At 36.2% G+C, this 21,382-nt stretch overlaps 1 protein-coding gene across 1 annotated transcript in view; it reads right to left on the bottom strand.

The window, feature by feature from the left end:
- Positions 1–854: 854 nt before the first annotated feature.
- The window catches only part of Znf33b (zinc finger protein 33B), a 36,842-nt gene continuing 16,314 nt past the window's right edge, over positions 855–21,382 (bottom strand). Inside the window, exon 5 of the mRNA XM_027947925.2 lies at positions 855–3,147. Within this exon, the coding sequence (XP_027803726.1) occupies positions 1,079–3,147 (2,069 nt within the window). The 3' untranslated portion in view covers positions 855–1,078. The remainder of the gene's footprint in view (positions 3,148–21,382) is intronic.

The raw sequence follows: 21,382 nt of genomic DNA, 5'->3' as shown, positions 1-21,382 counted from the left end.
ACTTTATTTTGATCTGTAGTTTTTGAATGGTTAGACATTAGCTATGTGGGCATTCATTTAAACTGTTATTCTGGTTTTATAAACATTGAACATGGACCTGATGTAACAAGCACTAAGGAAAGGATACCTACTTCCTTTTCAAAATTACATTAAGTTCCATTATGCATATGAAACACATACATACCTTATATACCTTAACACTTAGACACATATTAAGTCTATAAACTTTAGGAACACTTCTCACATGTGTTTAACCCTGCTGCCCAGATTACTCAATGATCTATACTTTCAAAAGATTAATATTCAATGGTTGCAGAAGGAGAGTATTTTTAACAAGAGGAAAATTCTTGAGATTAAATCCTGATGCCTAATCCTGCATAATCCTGATGCCATACAGACCTCAGATTCCTTTTCAGTTTTGTAACCTAACGTTAAATCTTAATAGAACTACATAGAAAACACAGGGTACATGTAAAAACTGGCAAAATCTGAATAAAGTCTATATATGATTAGCATACCAATCTCTTGTATTATAGAACATACAGTGGTTATATAACATATCATCATTACAGTAAGGCTGATTAAAAGCACAAAGGAATTCTCTCTATACTCTTACTGAATCTTCTTGTGAATATACATTTTTTAGTACTTAAAATATGCTTTTTAAAGTTTTATATTCTGCAACATATAGGCATAAATTACTTTTCTAAAGACAATTAAGGTATCAAACTCAAAATACAACTTGTAGTACTATGTTACTTCTAAGTAAAATTTCATTTTATTTTTCAGATTCATAAATTTCTCAATATAAATTCTGACATAATTTAGTTTGTATTTTACCTAAAAATTTTTCAAAATTCAAAAGAATCTATGAGTTTTTGTATAAGCATTACCTTAGGATGTCATTTCTTAACAAAGGCCATCCTAAATTTGTTGAGTTTATCCTCCATCATTACTCTGGAATAAAGTAAAGCCAATTTGTGGATAAAGGTTACTATAATTTAGGATGTCAACAGAGCTTTCTGCAGTTTTGATATTTTGTATTGTCAACTGATTTGTGGCTAAATATTTCAAATATTTATTTTATCTCATAAGATTTTTCTCCTGTGTGTGTCCTCTGATGTACAATGAGGTTTGACTTTTGAGAGAAGGTTTTCCCACATACCTTACATTCATAGGGCTTCTCCCCAGTATGTGATCTCTGATGTTTAGCAAGGTCTGATTTACGATAAAATATTTTTCCACATTCATTACACTCACAAGATTTCTCCCCTGTATGAGCCCTGTGATGTACTGTAAGGGATGATTTGTGACTAAAGGATTTCCCACATTCATTACATTCATAGGGCTTCTCTCCTGTGTGTTTTCTTTGATGTAAAATAAGTCCTGACTTCACGCAGAAAGACTTCCCACATTCATTACATTTATAGGGCTTTTCTTCTGTATGGGTTCTCTGGTGTACAATTAGAGCTGACTTATGGCAGAAAGCTTTCCCACATGCAGTACATTTATAGGGCTTCTCCCCTAAGTGAATTCTCTGATGCTGAGTGAGCTGTGACTTCTGGCAAAACGTTTTTCCACATTCACTGCATTCATAGGGTTTCTCCCCTGTATGTGTTCTATTATGTTTAGTTAGGTATGATTTATTGTAAAAAATTTTCCCACATTCATGACATTCATACGGTTTCTCTCCCGTATGTATTCTATAATGTTGAGAAAGGGTTGACTTATGGCTGAAGAATTTGCCACATTCAGGACATGCAAAGGGTTTCTCTCCTGTGTGAGTTCTCTGATGTACTGTGAGGTCTGACTTTAAGCAGAAGTTTTTCCCACATTCATAACATTCAAAAGGTTTCAATCCTGTATGAATTATCTGATGCCTGGTAAGTACTGATTTATGATAGAAAGTTTTCCCACAAGCATTACATGCATAGGGTTTATCCCCTATATGCGTTCTCTGATGTTGAGTAAGATGTGACTTTTGACAAAAGGATTTCCCACATTCCAGGCATTCAAAGGGTTTCTCGCCTGTGTGAGTTCTTTGATGTACTACAAGATGTGAATTCATACAAAAGGACTTCCCACATTCATAACATTCATAAGGTTTCAGCCCCGTATGTGTTCTCTGATGTTTAGTGAGGTCTGACTTCTGGTAAAAAGTCTTCCCACATGCAGTACACTGATAGGGTTTTTCCCCTGTATGCGTTCTCTGGTGTAGTGTGAGGGCCGATTTGTGACTAAAGGCTTTCCCACATTCATTGCATTCATAGGGTTTCTCTCCAGTGTGAGATCTCTGATGTTTAGTGAGGTTTGATTTTTCCCAGAAAGTTTTTCCACATTCATTACACTGAAAGTGTTTGTCTCCTGTATGTACCCTCCGATGTCGAGTGAGGTGTGACTTCTCCCAAAATGCTTTCCCACATTCATTACATTCAAAGTCTTTCTCTCCTTTATCAGTTTTCTGAAGTTGTGAGAGACATAATCTCCTCCTGAAGTTATTCCCATTTTGATTATATTCATCACAGTGTTTTACAGGTAGCCCATCATATTTGAAAGAGGTTAGCTTCCTACAGGATTTCTCATAATCACTAAATCCATAGTGATTCTCCTTTGAAGTAGATATGTGAGGGAACAAGAGAGATGAATTACCACAAAAAATTCTCCCATATTCACTATATTCACAGTAATTCTCTTCCATGTTCTCTCTCTTGTATGTGTTGAATATTGTCTTTTCAAGGAAGGTTTCCTGATATATATTATACTCAGAAGTTTGCTCTAAGGTTTGAATCTTCTCTCCCTTGTAATGGCTGAAAGTACTCCTATTTCTAAAAAATTCAATTTTCTCTCTAGTATGAGTTTTCTCATGTTTAATTTTGAGTAGCAATTTCCCACAGGCATTAAGTTCATCAGGCTTTTTTCTTAAGTACTTTTTCCTACTAATAATCAATTTGGAAATATTGTTGAAACTTCTTCCTTCTGAGTCACACTGACAGAGTATTTTCTTGGAAGGAAAAGAATCTATGTCCAAGTCAAATGGCCTTCCTATTATATTACCTTGTTCCTTCATCAGCATTTTGTTACTGATGAATACAACTTTCCACAAATCTTCTTGGCTCTGCTCCTTCAGATAATCAGCTTTCCAAAGTTCTAGAAATAAGGAAAATTAATCTTACTTACCACTTAAATTCTAACAATACATTTTTGATGGAACAAGACCTCAAGATCTCTATATAAATGTTTTATGTTAATGCTGATTGTGGATTTTTTTCCCTATTTCCAGGGATTGATATAACTGCAGTGCATTTTTTCTTCTATTACATGGCTTTGTGGTGAAAAAAGTAAACAAAAGTTCTGGTAAAGCAGAAGAAGGGAAAAGAATCTGGCTATTTGAATACATACATTTGGTTTCCAATGTATGAATAATAATCTGAATCTCTGCATGCATTCTCTAAAACACATATATGACACAAGGAGAGCCAACAGCATGATTTACCTATATCATAGCTATAACAGCATGATTTTAGCATAACTAGGAGACAGAAAATGCTAGTTCCTTCAACTCACCACGAGGAAAGGAAATAAAATTTCAAAAACAGAATAATTGAGAGCCCACATATATGAAGAAAATCACAAGTAAAGATGGACAGAGAACCCAGAAATGATGAATCATAATTACTCCCAGAAAGGTAAAGTTCTTCTGTGAGTGGGAAAATAATAAGAAAATGTCTGAGTCCAGGTGGATCAGAGCTTCAACTACTAGGAAATCCAAGAGAATGAACATGGAGTGGATAAAAAGTAAAGAGGCAAGGGTTTATTAAAGTCAAGAATAAAACTTTATGAAGGACAAAGTGATTAGAGAAATTACCACTCAAATTACAAGAAACCTGTTATGGACTAAATTATGGTGACCTACAATGTAACTGGATAGGACCTTTAAGGAAGTAATCAAGGTTATATGAATGAGGTCATAAAGATGGTGCCCTAACCTGATGGTGCTGGTGACCAAGACAAGGAAAGCCTTCAGTGCACATGCACTCTCTTTCTCTGTCTCTCTCACACACTCCATCTACCACACAGAGAAAAGCGTACAAGAAGACACACCAAGATGATGACATCTGTGCACCAAGGAAAGGTAACTCCTCAGAAAGCAATTCTGATGGCACCTTCATATTGGGGAACCCTCTACAGTTGTGAGAAAATAAAAATAGATTAAGATACCTAATCTGTGGTATAATCAAATAATAACCCAAGAAGATTAATGCAGACACCAAGGAAAAAAAAAAGATTGAAATTTTAATAAATAATATTGAAAAAGAGCTTGAATGGAGAGGAAAAAGAGAAGTATTATCAAAATAAGTCTAAAGAAAGAAAACTGGATCAAAAAAATAGGCCAGGATGAATAAGATAGTTTGCAACTAAATATATACATAGGAGTCCCTAAAGAGGAAAAAACACAATACACCAAATATTTGAAATTTTCAATCTAAGAAAACTTCCTAGAAATAAGACTTGATCCACATTCTCAAAAAAAACTTTTTGTGATAATTCCTCACATATCTACCTCAGAGGCGAATCACAGTAGATTTAAGTATTTATGAGAAATCCTGTGGGATGCTAACCTCTTTCTAACATAAATGGGCTACTGGTAAATACTGTGGACATAACGAATGTGGGAATAATATTGGGAGGAAGTTATGTCTCTTATAACTTCAGAAAAAGGAGAAAAACACTTTGAAATGTAATGAATATGGGAAAGTTTTTTGGGGAGAGGTCTCACCTTGCTTAACATCAAGAGGGTACACACAGGAGATAAATGCTTTTAGTATAATGAATGTGGAAAAACTTTCTGGGAAAAATCATTCATTGATTCATATATTTTTTCATATATTTGTTTTAATTGGGCTACTTATTTTTATTTTTTGTTTTCATTTGTTGCAACACCAACATCCTTCACATTTCTGAGTGTTTACTTGAATGACAAGCCTGGATCAAGAAAATGGAAATTCAACAGTAAGAAAAACAGGCAAAATCTCTGTTTTTATTATACCTTCATTCCATGCAGAATGAAAGATGAACAATATATGTAAATAGTATACTATATTCTTGAACTGCAACTTGATGTCTGACAGACTTGATGGAAGGATAAATTTAATCTACCTTCTCTTCCTTCTTGGTTGAACAGGGAAAACTATATTTTAACAGAAATCTTAAGGTAGTTTTATGTTTTCACTATAATTCAAAAAGTATCTATGATAGATTAACAATGACATACTTTTTAAAAAATGCAATGTTCTTCATAGTTTGATGCAAAAGTTATCCCAAATATAAAGTATAAAACTAAATCAAAAGGAATTTATTTATGTGACTGGGTTATGAGAGACTTACCCTAATAAGTGCATTAATCCCCTGACAGGGATTAATTGGGTGGTAACTGTAGTCAAGTAGGGTGCAGCTGGTGGAAGTAGGTCATGGGGGGTATGTGTCTTTGGGGTACATGTTTTGTCTTTGATGAGAGAACTCACTTTCTGCTCTCTGGTGGCCATGTTCTGAGTTGCCTTCCTCCTCCATGCCCTTCCACAATAATGTTCTGCTTTACCTCGGGGCCCAGAGCAATGAAGTTAACCATTTATGAACTGAGAACTCTATAATCGTGAGCCCCAAATAAACTTTTTCTCTAAAATTGTTCTTGTCAGGTCTTTTGGTCACAGCAGCAAAAAGGCTCAATAAAACACTATTCAACTATTCAAGATAATAAATTGTTTTCCAAATTGTTTTTCCAAAGTGGTTGAGCTACAACATTATATAAGAATTCCCACTACTACATATTATCAACAACAGTACAAAGTAGTAGTTAACTCTGATCTTATGATATTTCTCTATTAAAAATGCAATTTCACATCTTTTAGTGTTTTTATATCCATTTGTATATACACTTGTGAAAAATGTTTGTTCACCCCTTTTAATCAGTTTTTGTTTTAATTGGGCTATTTATTTTTATTTTTTGTTTTCATTTGTTACAACACCAACATCCTTCACATTTCTGAGTGTTTACTTCATGACAAGCCTGGATCAAGAAAAGGGAAATTCAACAGTAAGAAAAACAGGCAATCTCTGTTTTTATTGTACCTGCATTCCATGTGGAATGAGAGATTAACAATACATGTAAATAATACATTATATTCTTTAACTGTAATTCTGAAAACTCTCCTATCCTTTCCTAGTTGTAGTGTCAGATCTACCCGAGAATCAAATTCTAAATATAAGATGGTCCTCTTCTCGGCTGTCCCTGAACCAAACCAACAATGAATCAGTAAACTTGAAAGTGGAACAATTGAGAATAAATAGTCAAAAGAATAAAGACAAATAAGAATGAAGATAGTCTCAAAAAATTGAGGAATCTCATTAACTCCCCCAATATATTCATAATGGAAGTATCAGGAGTGAGGAAAAACTAAGCAGCAGAAAAAATATTCAAAGAAATGAAAGCCCCAAAACACACAAATCTGTTCACAAAGAAAAAATACTGTAGACATCAAGAATTATACACCTCATCACATACAAAGAATAAGAGTAACAACAGACTTTTCATCAGAGACAGTAGAGACCAGAAGAAGTAGGATGACAAACTCAAGTTTCCATTGTTAGTACATCAGCCATAAAAGACATACAAGTTTTTTAGGCTGAAAACAAGTGATTCCAAACACTCGTTCAAATGCATAAAATTTGTGGGTAAAGGCAATTAGGTAATTGCAAAAGAGAATAAAAAGGCAAAATTATTTTCCTTTCTTTTCCCAAACAATTTGACAAGCAAAAGTACAAATTCCATCTGTACATAACTGTATTACTGGGACTGCCTGTAGCATACAGAAATATATCTTTAACAAGAAAGCAAAGTGAGACAAAGGAACAAATCTATATTGGGGTAAGGAAATGACAACAGTTAATAAAAGAAATGAAGTAGAAGTAATGAATAATATAACAACTACAAATATATACTTGCTACCTTTTTCTGTCTCATCTTCTTCAAAAGACAACATATTATATAAAGTAACAATTATAACAACACATTGTTATGCTTAGGCTGATTCATAGTTGGGTAGGGAGAGGGAGTATGGGAGGAATAGATGAACTCTAGATAGGGCAGAAGGGTTGGAGGGGAAGGGAGTGGGGCATAGGGTTAGAAATGATGGTGGAATGTGATGGTCATTATTATCCAAAGTACATGAATGAAGATAGGAATTGGTATGAAATATACTTTGTATAAAACCAGAGATATGAAAAATTTTGCTCTATATGTGTAATAAGAATTGTAATACATTCATATATAAATTTAAAAAATAAAAAATAAAATAAATTAATGTATACAGCAAAAAAATATACAAAATACAAAAGTGATATGTACTTTAAAAATGAGACAAAAATGGAGAAAGAGAACAGGGCTATATGAATAACCTGTCCATATTTGATTGGAGTTAATAAAGTATAAATCTAAAATAGATTATAAGTTTCACTATGTAAGTCCTAAAGGAACTACCAGGAAAATAAAATGAAATGATCATTGGAAGAATTAAAACGTTAAATAAATTCATTTCATGCAAAAGGCAGAAATAAAACAGAGTGATTCAAAAGTTGTAAGATAGAAAACAAAAAGTAAAATGGTAGCTGTAAATTCAACTGTACAAAACATTTTGTACATTCTAAGTCATCCCTCAGAATCCCTAAGAATTCAGATACAAAAATTTGTGCATGCTCATGTCCCTTATATAAAAGGGCTTAGTATTTATATATAATAGACATCCTCCCATATGCTTTAAAACATTACTAAACTGCATATAGTATATAATCAGTGAAAATGCTATGTAAATAGTCACCAATTTGTACTGTTCAGGGGATAATGAAAAGGAAAAGTTTGTACATATTCAGTACAGACATGATTTTTTCCCCTACTTTTGACTGATGGTTTGTTAAACTCATGGATGCAGAATTCGCTGATATAGAGGACCAAATGTATATCAATAATAACCAAAAAATAGAAATTGATTTTAAAATTCAATCAAAAGATAGAAATTCTCAGGTTGTAAAAATCCAAATACAAACTGTCAATAAAAGATGTATTTTAGATTCAAAGACATAAAAGGCTGAACATTTTTAAAAGCACATGGCATTTGTAAGGCTGGAGAGGTTAGCTTTGTATCAAATAAAATATGCTGTAAGAGCTGGTAAAGCATCTGGCTAGTATGCATGAGGCCCTGAGTTAGATCACCAGTACCAAAAAAGATAAAAGATAAGGGGGGCAATGTTATAATGATTTTTTAAAGAGTCAGTCAAAAAAAGACATAACAACTCTAAGCATATATGCTGACAATAACAGAACCTCAAGGCCTACATGAAGCAAAAAACAATAGAATTAAAAGGAAAAATATACAAACAAACAGTAGTAAGTGGAGACTTGAACACTCCAATTCCAGTAATGCAAAACTGGGCAAAATATAAACTAGGAAAACAGAAGACACTGTAAATCAACCAGATATAAGAGATACATGCAGAATAAAATGAAATTCAGAGTCCACAAAGATGTTGAAACAACTCAATGATAAAAAAAATAGCCTTTCCAGGAAATGATGCCAAAACAACTGGATACTTACATGAAAAACAATGAAAACAATTCCCTTCTGCATACACTACACAAAAATGAAAATGGATTACAGGCCTAAATTTAAGAGGTATTTAATTAAAGAATCTTTGTGCCCTTGTATAGACAAAACCATTTCAGATATAGTGTTCAAGTCTCCACTTACTATTGTTTGTATATTTTTCCTTTTAATTCTATTACATTTTGGTAATCAATAACAATAAGACAAAATGGAATAAAAATAAACAAAACAAACACTGCAGAACATAAAGTCAAGGCAGAAATGACAACCTACAAATGGAAGAAATTATTAGCACATTAAGGACTTGCTTTAGTCAGCTTTTTTGCTGTTTACTAAAAGACCTGACAAGAACAATTTTAGAGGAGGAAAAGTTTATTTTAAAAAATCCATTTCTATTTTTTGGTTATTATTGATATACATTTTATAAACTTTTTAATGAACTTTTTGGAGGCTCATGATTTCAGAGGTCTCAGTCTACAGACAGCTAGTTACTACATTCCTCAGAGTTTGAGGTGAGGCAGGACACCATAGGAGAAGAGTGTGGCAGAGGGTAACAGCTCACATGATGATCAAGCAGCAGAGATACTAAACTCAACTGACCAAATATATACCCCAAAGTTATACTCTAATGACACACCTCTTCCAGCCACACCCTACCCACTTTCAGTTACCATTCAGTGAATCCCTATCAGGGGATTAATTCATTGACTGGGTTAAGGCTTTCTCAACCCAATCATTTTAACTCTGAATGTTCTTCATTGTTTCATACATGAGCTTTTCAGGGACACCTCACATTCAAATCATTACAAGACTAAAACACAATAGGTAAAGAACTCTTACAACTCAACAAGAAAAAATAATAAAATTATATAATAATTATATAATTTTTTTGTATATTAACCTTGTATCCTTCAATTTCACTATGGCTGATTTATTTAGGGAGTTTGCAAATTCTCTGGACAATGATGCCTCTTGAACAATGATGCCTTCTACTTGGACAATGATGCCTCTGCAAACAATGGGAATTTTATTTCTTCTTTCCCATTTGCATACTTTTCATTTTCTTTTCTCATTGCATTAACTATGACTTCCAGTAAGATACTGAACAAGAGTGGTGAGAAGACATCCTTGCTTTGTTCCTTATCTTTAAATAAGAAAGGTTCCAGTTTTTCAACATTTTGTATATTGCTTGCAATAGGTATTTCATAGATATTTTAAATCAATTAAGTTCCATCTAATTCCTAATTTCTTGAGTTTTAATCATGAATGCTTTTAGATTTTATTAAATGTTTCCTCTGCATCAACTAAGATGATCATGATTTTTCTTCTGTCACCTAATGATGTGATGAATTATAGTAATTAACTTCTGAATGTTAAACTGGCCTTTAGTTCCTGTTAAATCCTATTTGATCAAGATGTGTAAGTCTCTTTATAGTGTTAGATTCTATTTGAACTTTTGCATTTATATTCATGAGAGATACTGGTCTGTTTCTTTTTTCTGTATAATATCTTCAACAGCTGTTGGGATTAGGGAAATAAAAGCTGTAAAGAGTTAAAGAGGCTTCCTCTGAATCTGTTTTCTTGAAAGAAACTGAAAAGAACTGGTACATTCCTTCCTTAAATGTTGTATAGGAATCATGGTGAAAACAAATAAAGCTTGATGATGGTTTCTTTTCTTTTTTGTAAAGCTTTCAACTATTGATTCCATTTCTTTAACAGATATAGGCCCATTTAAATGATCCATTTCTCCTGTGTAAGACATAGTAGTTTGTACATTTCAATGAATAACCCATTTCAGGGCTGGGGATGTGGCTCAAGTGGTAGCGCGCTCGCCCAGCATGAGTGAGGCACTGGGTTCAATTCTCAGCACCACATAAAAATGAAATAAAGATATTGTGTCCACCTAAAACTAAAATATATATATATATATATATATATATATATATATATATATATATATATATATATATATATCTCCATTTCACCCAAGTTTTAGGTCAGGAAAAAACAATAATGAACAAAGAATACAACAAAACAATCTGTTTTACAAATGACAATCATTGAAAGGAGTAGGAAAAAACATGCTGACCTAAATAACCTGAAAAATAAGTGAGTCCATAAGACTAAAGGCAAATTTGCATAAAATACTATACTTTAGTTGATAAAACTACACAAGTATTTTCTATATGAGTGTGACTAGTCTGATGTACCATACATTTATAAGGGAAAGAACAATAAGCTAGGTGCAGTAGCACATGCCTGGAATCCCAGAAGCTCAAGAGGCTGAGGCAGAAGGATCATGAGTTCAAAGGCAGCCTCAGCAACTTAGAAAGGCCCTAAACAACTCAGCAAGACCTTGTCTCTAATAAAATACCTAAAAAAGAGCTGGGATGTGGCTCAGTGATTGAGTGCCCCTGGATTCAATCCCGGGTACCAAACTAAAGAACAATTAAAGAAAATGGACAGTAGGAAGATAGAGATGTATTTATTACTGTTGTAAGTGCTAATTTACAGATAAATTAAGGTGGGGAAAGAAGTTAGAATCAGTGTGATAAAGGAACTAAGAGTTGGAGAGATAATACAGATGCATGATTAACTTAATATACAAATGGTTAAATACAAAAAATATTAAAAATAAGTATGTTTATGGGAGTTAGTGATATGTATATGTGATTATACGTGTGTGTGTGTGTGTGTGTGTGTGTGTGTGAGAGAGAGAGAGAGAGAGAGAGAGAGACAGAGAGAGAGAGAGAGTGAGTTGAGAGGGTCAACATTCTATTAGCAACAAGCATACCAATGGCCAGATCTTGCACTTCTAATTCCATTTTCTGATAAAAGGGAGCTGGAGTTAATTGCATAAATGGCTGATTTAAAACCAGGAAAAAAAATATACAAGATGAGCCTAGAGTATATTATAATGCCAGAAAGCAAAAAAGTGCTCAAAATATGCACAAATATCTAATGTTTAGGTGTGAGCATAATAACACTGCTCCAAAGTGTATAGTATAGAAAGTGGGGGAAAAAATTTTTGTAGTGGAGTAATCTTACAAACACTGTCAGTCAAGTCACTAAACCCGATACTCACTCATAAAACATGGTAATGGTATACATGATTGATATAATGGGACAAAAATGGCACTCTACTACTGTGGCCTTCCTCCCCCAAACCCATAATCCCAGTCTTAGGAAAACCATCAGACAAATTACAGTAAGTGTAATTTATGTATACCAATAGGACTCCTCCGAACTGTCAAGATAATACAAAACAAGCAAACTCTGGGAAACTACCCCAGCCAAGTGGAGCCTAAAGAGTCATGACAACTAAATATAACATAGTATCCTGGTGGGGATCCTAGAACAGAGAAGGACATTACATGAAGTTAACAAAATCTAAATGAAACTATGACTTTAGTCAATAATTATGTATCAATATTGTTCAATAACTGTCACAAATGTAGCATACTGATATGTTAATAATAGGATAAACTGGCTGCAGGGTACATGGCAAGTCTCTCTACTATCTTCTCAATTTTTCCATAAGCCATGAAATAAAATAAATTTTTAAAATATGCAAAGATATACCAATGCCCAATTTAAAAATATCCAATATCATTAGACATAAGGGAAATGCAAATAAAAACCACAATGAGATATTTAATAACTACTAGAAAAGTATAATAAAAAAGAGAATAATAACAAGTATTGGCAAAGATTTAGGGGAAAAAATCAGGTATTATGGGCAGGTATATTGCAGGTGCTATGATTAAGAAAAAAAAAATCCAGAAGTTTCCCAGAAATATGTTAACATACCAGCATTCTACTTCATATGTGAGGGGGAAAAAAAACCTGCAAATATCAATATACTGAGAAATAGACAGATTAAACATGGAACAGTGCTATAAAAAATGAGTGAATTACTGATATATGCTACAATATGATTCCATTTATGTAAAATAACCAGATTAAGCAAATTCATACAGTGTTTATAGGGCTATGGGAAAGAGAAAAAGAAAGTAACTACTAATGAATACTAACTTTGTTTTAGGGCCAAGGAAAATGTTCTAAATAAATCAATGTAGTAATAGCTACACAATTCTGTGAATTTTCTAAAAATGATTCAACTATACATGTTAAGTTGGTGAAGTGTACAGTGAGTTCTGCCTCCATAAAACTTAATAATATTGTTCCCTACATTCTTGTTTTATAGTAAGATCTTGTGCAATACTGTTCTTATAGCCAACCAACCACCTGTTTAACCTAACATTAAATTACTGTGTACAGACTATTTACTTTTATGTGAAAAGATAATCTACAAAATTACAACCTATCTTTCCAATCTTCACTTTTTTTTTCCCTTTGTGTAATGGACTGTATGGCATTTAGCAAAATTCATGATACAGTAAAACCATCATTTCCCAGGTAGAAAAGAATGCTTTAATTTTTCATGAATCACGGTATGAATATCCTGTTTTTTACTATGAGCTATTGTTAAAGACTATGAAGTTATATTCTTATTTGGCAAACAATTATAGAAACTTTTTTATTTTTCTGGTGGTGCAGGATTGAACCCAGGGCCTTGTACGTGTGAGGCAAGCAATCTACCAACTAAGCTATATCCCCATCCCATAGAAACATTTATTTGAAGATAATTTTTAGGTTGATATTAGGTGTAAGAAATAAGATGATTCCAAATATTCCTCATCTAATTTTTTCCTAACTTAATATCTTTATTAAATTTCAATATCAGTCAAGAACTGCATTTATTCATTCAATTAGATTTCATAATTTTTACATGCATTAAAGTTGAGTGTAGTTAGTTCAATGAATTTGACCACAATAGAGATTTGTATAAAAACCATAATTGTTTAGTTACAGAACAGTTCCTTCATAAGGATCCCTCATGCTACCCTTTCATAACTACAGCTACCTCCTACCCTACTTGGCTTTGTAACCACCAGAAACCAATAATCTGTTCTCCAACTGTATGCTGTCATTTCAAGAAGGCTATAAAAGATGGAAATGGAGATACACAGTGTAGTCTCAGATACATAGAGCTCATGAGTCCAAGACCAGTCTGCACAACTCACTGAGACCCCCATCTCAAAAAAAAAAACACTGGTGTGGCTTAGTACATGTGGAGCTGCCACAGCTTGCAAGTGGGGGCTAAGGGCAGCAGCTATAGTTAGGGCCCTCTCTGTGAGTCGTGTAGGCCTGAGGCCACACTGCTCCTCCCAGAAGTAATAAAACACCAGCACTGTTTATCATTTTGGTCCTCTGGACCCCAAAACCCAACTTACTACTCTTTCTTGGATACTTTCAGAATACCTAAGGCGGTACAAGTCTCCAAGAGAAGTGAGCCATGATTCTTCTAACCTAATAGGCACATGATGTTCTGAATTTACAGATTATGGTTTTGATGTGAGGTGTCCTCCAAAAGCTCATGTGTAAGTCAATGCAAGAAGGTTTAGAGGTGAAATGATTGGGTTATGAGAACCTTCCCCAATGAAGGAAGGTATGGTGTGGCTAGACAAAGTAGATCATTGGGGATGTGACCTTGGAGTATATGTTGTCCCTTAGAACTCTCTCTGCTTTCTGGTGCCATGTCCTTCGTCACTTTCCTTTGCCACACTCTTTTGTTCTACCACACCTTGGTCAAAGCAAAGGAGGACTTATCTATGGACTAAGTTCTCTGAAACAGTGAGCCCCCAAATAAACTTTTCCTCCTCTAAAACTGTTCTTGTCAGGTCTTTTGGTCACAGCAGTGAAAAAGCTAACTAAAGCAAAGGGGCAGTGCCGCTACAAGGTGTTCAGGCAAAGGTGGGAGCCAACATCCACAATTCAAATTGTAGAGCATGAGGACTCAGACATAGGTGGCCCATCTGACTCTCTTTCTCAATCACGGGTATGGTACCCCAGCAATCTACACCAGTCGGGGGTTACAATTCTGCACCACTAACCACACACAGAAAGCCTGCAATCACAGATCTCATACTTGCAGACAGCCACCAGTCTACCACTTTAAAGGCAGCCCTGTGGAGTAAAGTAAATACACAGAAATCCCCACAGCAGTCAGAGCAACAACATCATATCCTCCTGTACCCAAAAGAAACAGCCAGCAGATGAAACACAGCACATAGAACCCTCCAAGCACTCAGCCTCATGCCCTTATTCCTGGATTAAGGAACAAGAACAGACTGCTGAGAAATCCACAGCAACCATGGAAGTAGCTCCTGTGCCCCAGCATATCTAAGAAGATCCAAAGCTGAAAAGTCACAGACTCTTCTAAAGGTCCCAAGTCCTGATAAAACCCAAACCAGGAAGGCTCAAATAAGGATTTTCTCTTCCTTGGCATGATTGACTATATATAAATAGCTCTAATGTAAATTTTGATTTTATATATACATATATACATATAAAATTCTTCATTTTGATTGGATAGTTGTTACCCTAATATTCGATATTATATCACTGACCCATTTGATCATATTTCTTCTAATTTTTTTTTAAAGAGAGAGAGAGAATTTTTTAATATTTATTTTTTAGTTCTCGGCGGACACAACATCTTTGTTTGTATGTGGTGCTGAGGATCGAACCCGGGCCGCAAGCATGCCAGGCAAGCGCACTACCGCTTGAGCCACATCCCCAGCCCAACGTGTTTTGAACTTTAATTGAAATCATTTTTTGTTTTCTTAGCTCATATTTAGACTTGCTCTCTTATATTACCTGATACTTCCTCAAATCCACCTACCATCCATCTTTTCTTCTTTTTATCTTGGTTTATACTATTATTTCTTTTTCTGTCTGATTTTTCTCTCCTTCCATTTTCAGACCCTAGATAATATAATAGCAATTTCACTATCTTTTAAAAAAAAAAAAATTTTAGTTGTAGATGGACGCAATACCTTTATTTTATTAATTTTTTAATATGGTTCTAAAGATAGAACTCAGTGCCTTATACATGTTAGGCAAGTGCTCTACCACTGAGCCACAACCCCAGCCTAATTTCACTCTCTTTAATAACTAATTTTTCAACCTATTCCAGAACATTCCTACAAGTTTATACATGTATTAGTGGAACAGTGGGGAATATTTTTCAATAAATTTCTGTTTTTCCTAAGGTTGATTAGTATGTATGTGGCTTTGCTCTGAAATGATTGTAGTAAATAGGGTTTAATGTCTTCTCTCAAAGTGGTGTCGATACTGGGAATAGCAGAGGATACAGATTGAGTGAAAGTATCAATACATGGGGCTTTTAAGAATAAGCTCACTGAATACTGTGGAAGGCCACCACGCCATGTGACCAGCATTTTCCTTCCCTGATTGGTGAGGATCTGTTGGTCACTTTCCATGATCTGGTCACATCAAAGTGGCCCTAGACAGCGGCCCCAATCTTGAAAGTTGTAAAATGTCACAAAACGTGTCTTCATGAGTAGGCGTGCCTTCCTACAGCCCCAGGGGTCGAGTTACCTTACCTGTCCTTACCCTGCCCCTCTTGACCTTGGAAATTTCTAAAAAATGAGAGCTCCCCCCAATAAAAGGCCATGCTAGCTCTCTCTCACCAGCCTCTCATGACATTCCTCGCTCTTCCATTTGGGGAGCTTAAGGCTGAGGGCAGAGAAGCCATCCCGGGGCTTGAATTAAAGGTAAATTGCATGTCTGTGTTTTATCTGGTACCTTAGGAAATTCACTTAAGTGACCCTAGTTTGGCTGCCTGCGCTGGCCGGGGCAGTAATTGGCGCCCAGAATGTTGGGCTACTCAAGGGAAATTTCCAGGTTGATTGAGGAAGCATGCTATAGAAACTTATTGGACCATGAAATTTTTTGAAGGGTCACGGAGGAAGCAGACAGTTTTAGAGCCAAGGACATTAAAGAAATATCATGGGCAGTTCCATGTCTTCAGATAAAGAGATGTATTTAACAATTTTGGAACTATAATTAACCGGAAAGGAAAGCAAGTGAAAAAGAGTCAGCTAGCCCAGTTCCTGAGAACAGATAGCAAGGTTTTTCCATGTTTTTACCAGCAAGATTTATCGGATTTACATAGTTGGGAGAGACTAGGAAGAAAACTGTATAAAGGCTGCCTCTCTACCAAACTGTCTAGAAGTACAACAGACAGTGTTCAGAAGGTCTGGACTACAGTAGAAATCTGTCTTTTTGATGATCTAGATATAAAGGTCAATGGCCCCCAGAAGACCTTTTAAAAGGACTTCAGAGAGCAGTTAAGAACATAGATCAGGAAAAACAGTCTGTTTTTTCGAAAAAAATTTTCTCTTTCCATATCATGGCTGAGAGTGGACTCAAATTTCACTCAATCTGCCATCCAGCAGGCAGACCGCCTCAGGGAGAGACCTAAAACCAAGAGTTCAGTTTCAGCTGAAGCAGACCAGATCAGTAATTCAGAGGAGCACTGAGGGGCATGTTCCAGAGAGGAAACAAGTCCAAGGGGCATGTTCCAGAGAGGAAACAAGTCCTGAGCGAAACTCTGTGAGGTAAATTCAAAATTGAAAGGAACAGTATGGGCAAGAGACAGACAAAGAGTCCTAGTCGGAGGGGACTCAGTCCAATGGTGACGAGGAAATGGAGAAGAATTTTGCTAGGTTGCGCTGGACCAGTACCCGCCATCCAAATTCAGCCACTTTCAGATGGGAGAAAAGGCTTTAATCAGTACTCTGAATTGGCCATAGCTATGCTTACGCCCTTACGACTTGGACTCAGGAGGGCGCAGGAAGTGGGGGAAGATATTACAGGCTTTCAGCTTTTTCCAGTTTTTGAACAGGTTAAAAAGCAAAACCAGCGTGTTTGCATACATGCTATAATTCCTTTTAAAACCTTAAAAGAATTAAAAAATGCTTGAGGTAGTTACGGCCCTAATTCATTCGCCATTTGTACAAAGCTTGCTCAACTTGGTTTGCCCAGAACCTCTTCCACCCAATGACTGGGTGTCTATGACCAGAGCTTGTCTTAATTTGATTACCTTCTCTGGTGGTCTTACTGGACCGATTTCTGTACTGAGCAGGCTGAGAGAAACAGGAGATAAAATTTTGAGACCCCTTTGGAGATGTTGATGGGAACGGGTGAATTCGCAGATTTAGAGAGGAGTTGAACTATGACAGTTTATAATCAGATTACTTCACGTGCAAAGAAGGCATGGCAGTAGATCTCGTCCCAGGATCAGTCTAATCTAGTTTTGACTAAGATAAAACAGGGCTCAGAAGAACTGTTCTTCAACTTTGTAGTGCGCTTGTACCCAGCAGCTAACAGGTCAACTGGGGACTCAGGTGCCTGTGAGTTTATTGTTAAGCAGTTAGCATTTGAGAATGCAAATAAGGTTGGCCAGGACATCCTCTGGCCTCTTAGGAAAAAGGGGACCGACCATCTCAGAATTTGTTTGCCTTTGTGCAGACATCAGCCTGATCCAATTGCAAGCGTTTATGCTCACTGTGGCTTTAAAGCAGGTACTTCAACCCCAATCCCAGAGACACCATTCTCGAAGGTGGTGTTTTAATTGTGGGAGAAATGGCCACATGGTGTGAGTCCCTGCACAACAGGGCAGAAACTTTTCCCAGTTCATGTGGTGACATTGCAGGGCAAGAGGCCACATGGCAAGGGGAGAAGTAAGTCAATATGGAGTCTGCCCGCTGCTGAGAGCCATTGCCAAGTAGGAATGACACATGGCAATTTCCTTGTCAGCCTATCCCATGTTGCTTAGAGGGAGGACTCTCCATTGTGGAAATGGGCTTGCCTTGGACCCAGGTCATTTGCAGTGACATTGCATGAATGTTTGAGAAAGGTGACCCTGCTCAAGGACCAGGGTGGATCCGGGTTTAGGGAGGATCCTGCTCCTGCTGGATGGATTAGGGTGGGTCCAGGTTTAGGGTGTATCCTGCTGGGAATAGGGAGTATCCTGCTGCCTCAGGCGCCCGCCCGCCTGCTCCTGGAGTTCCCATTGAGTTCTCGCGGGATTCAGAGAGTATTTGGGGATGCAGAGTGGAGGGTTATTTCCCCAGAAAGTGCGTGTAGAGTGCCGGTGACAGTTCGAGAATAAAGAGTTGCTGTTGGAATCTACAAGGCTTTTGTGGTGGCTCGGTTATTTTGTGCCCAGCCAGACTGCGGCAGCCCACTTCCATTTTTTCCTTCACTTCTGCCTTCGCTGGTGCCAAAAAACAAGGGGAGGGCCTTTCCCCAGGCCCACCAAATAGATAGGCTCTGATGTCATCATAGCTGACCATGGCGGACCAACATTTTTATCGGCCAGTATCACCCAGACAGTACTTTTAGACCAGCCATGGTAATTGATTTAACACCTGAAATAGGACCCCAGCGGATTCCTATCGGATCCATGGGCCATTACTCCCAGGCACTATAGGCTTAATTTGGGGACGGAATAATTTTAAAGAGACAATCCAATCCAGGAATTATTAATCCTATTTCAGAGGTGAGCTAACATGCACTGTAGAATTAGAATATGCCATTTGGCTTTCTACTAAAGACGTGCTAGCCCAATTAATACTTTTACCCTGCAGCTCCACGGACAGTCCAATTAAAACTTTGATATCTTGGGCTGAGGATGTGGCTCAAGCGGTAGCGCGCTCGCCTGACATGCACGGGGCGCTGGGTTCAATCCTCAACACCACATAAAAATAAGATGTAGTGTCCACTGAAAACTAAAAAATAAATATTAAAAATTTCTCTCTCCCTCTCTCTTTAAAAAAAAAAAAAAACTCCGATATCTAACTCGCCACATGGAGCGTACTGGGCCCAATTAGTCCAGCATGAGAGCCCCTACTGGAACTTAAAATAGATCATAAAAAAATTTCAGGGAATTATAGATACTGGGGCAGAAAAATCTGTTTTATCTCACAGATTTTGGCCCAAAACCTGGCCTCTACATACTGCACCAACCAATTTAGAAGGCATAGGGCAGATTTCTCAGGCTTCCCAGAGTGCCCAATATCTTCGCTGAGAGGACCAAGATGGAAATAATTTATGTTTTAGACAGTTTACCTGTAAATTTATGGGGAAGAGATATCCTAAGCAGCTTAAGATTATTATTAGCAACTCCAAATTCTATCAGGTCATTTGAAAAATTTAATCAAGGGTTTACTCCTAGGGATATTAAGAGAAACTTACAGGACGAATACACCTACTTATGAATCAATCTCCTCAACAGAGATTAATTAATGCACCCAACCAAAATTTTTTGAAGGGCCCTGACCTTTTCCGTGGCCCAAAAGACAGAAAGATCACTTGGCTCACAAAAGAGTCAATTTGGGTTAGTCAGTGGCCTCTAACAGGGGAAAAACTTTAGATAGCTCATGTATTAGTTGAAGAGCAGCTTCAAGCTGGTCATTTAGAGCCTATGCTCAGGCCTTGGAACACACCCATTTTTGTAATTTAAAAAAAAATCTGGTAATTGGAGATTATTACAGGACCTAAGGGCAATAAATTGTGCAATTCAACCTATGGGAGTTCTACAATCTGGGCTTCCTTCTCCTACAACTATTCCTTTGAATTATATAGTTTGATAGTAATAGATCAAAAAGATTGTTTTTTCTCTATACCTTTGCATCCAGATGACTGTAAAAAGTTTGCCTTTAGTGTCCCAGCAATTAATTTCAAAGAACCAGTCAAAAGGTTTTGCTGGAAGGTGTTGCCTCAGGGAATGCGTAATAGTCCAACCCTATGTCAAAAATTTGTGGCACAAGCTATCACACCTACAAGGGAAAAATTTCCCAATGCATATATTATTCATTTCATGGATTACATACTTTTAGCTCATGCTAATTCAAATGTACTTTTAAAAAATTTTGCCCATTAGAGACTTCACTCAGCAATGGGTTTGTGCATTTCAACTCAGAAGGTGCAAAAGAAATATCTCCTTTTCAATATTTAGGTCATGTAATTGAAGGACACACAATCTGTCCTCAAAATAAGAGTCAAGGAGTTGATACCCTTAATGATTTTCAAAAATTATTAGGAGATATTAATTGGCTAAGGCCATCTTTAAAGCTAACTACTTCAAATTTAAGTCCTTTATTCCAGATATTACAGGGAGATCCTTCTCCAACTTCTTCTCATCATCTCACAGCAGAGGCAAAGACAGCTTTAAGGAAAGTTGAAATTGCTATTAAAAATGCTCAACTTACTAGAATTAATCCTTAAGAGCCTACATATTTATTGATATTTCCCAACTGCTCACATTCCAACTGCTCACGCTCCTACAGGGGCAATATGGCAAACATTGGGAGTTTAGCCCACTCTCCTCAAAAGTCATTAACTCCTTTTCATGATTTTGTTGCTCAATTAGTGATGGAGGGCAAAACAAGAATTTTACAACTAGTTGGATCAGAACCTAATATTATAATCATTCCAATTTCTGCTCAACAGAATGACTGGCTCTTTCAAACTTTTAATTTATGGCAAGTAGCTTCTGCTGATTTTCCTAGTCATATAGAAAGTCATTATCCTTGTGATAAAATTATTCAATTTGCATTAATAACGCCATTTATTTTCCCAAGGATTGTACATGCACAACCAATAAATGGTGCGCTAACAGTATTCACTGATAGCTCAAGTTCAGGTAAAGCAGGTTTTTATAGTAATGTCCATACAGAGGTAATACAAACCTCGTATGCTTCTGCCCAACGAGCAGAACTACAAGCTCTCATCTGTGCTTTAAGCTATTTTACAAATGAGCCTATTAATATTTATTCTGACAGCTTACATGC

This window comes from Marmota flaviventris, chromosome 4 (genome assembly GCF_047511675.1).
Source record: "Marmota flaviventris isolate mMarFla1 chromosome 4, mMarFla1.hap1, whole genome shotgun sequence".
NCBI classification, from domain to species: domain Eukaryota; kingdom Metazoa; phylum Chordata; class Mammalia; order Rodentia; family Sciuridae; genus Marmota; species Marmota flaviventris.
This window is presented reverse-complemented; position numbering and strand designations above follow the sequence as displayed.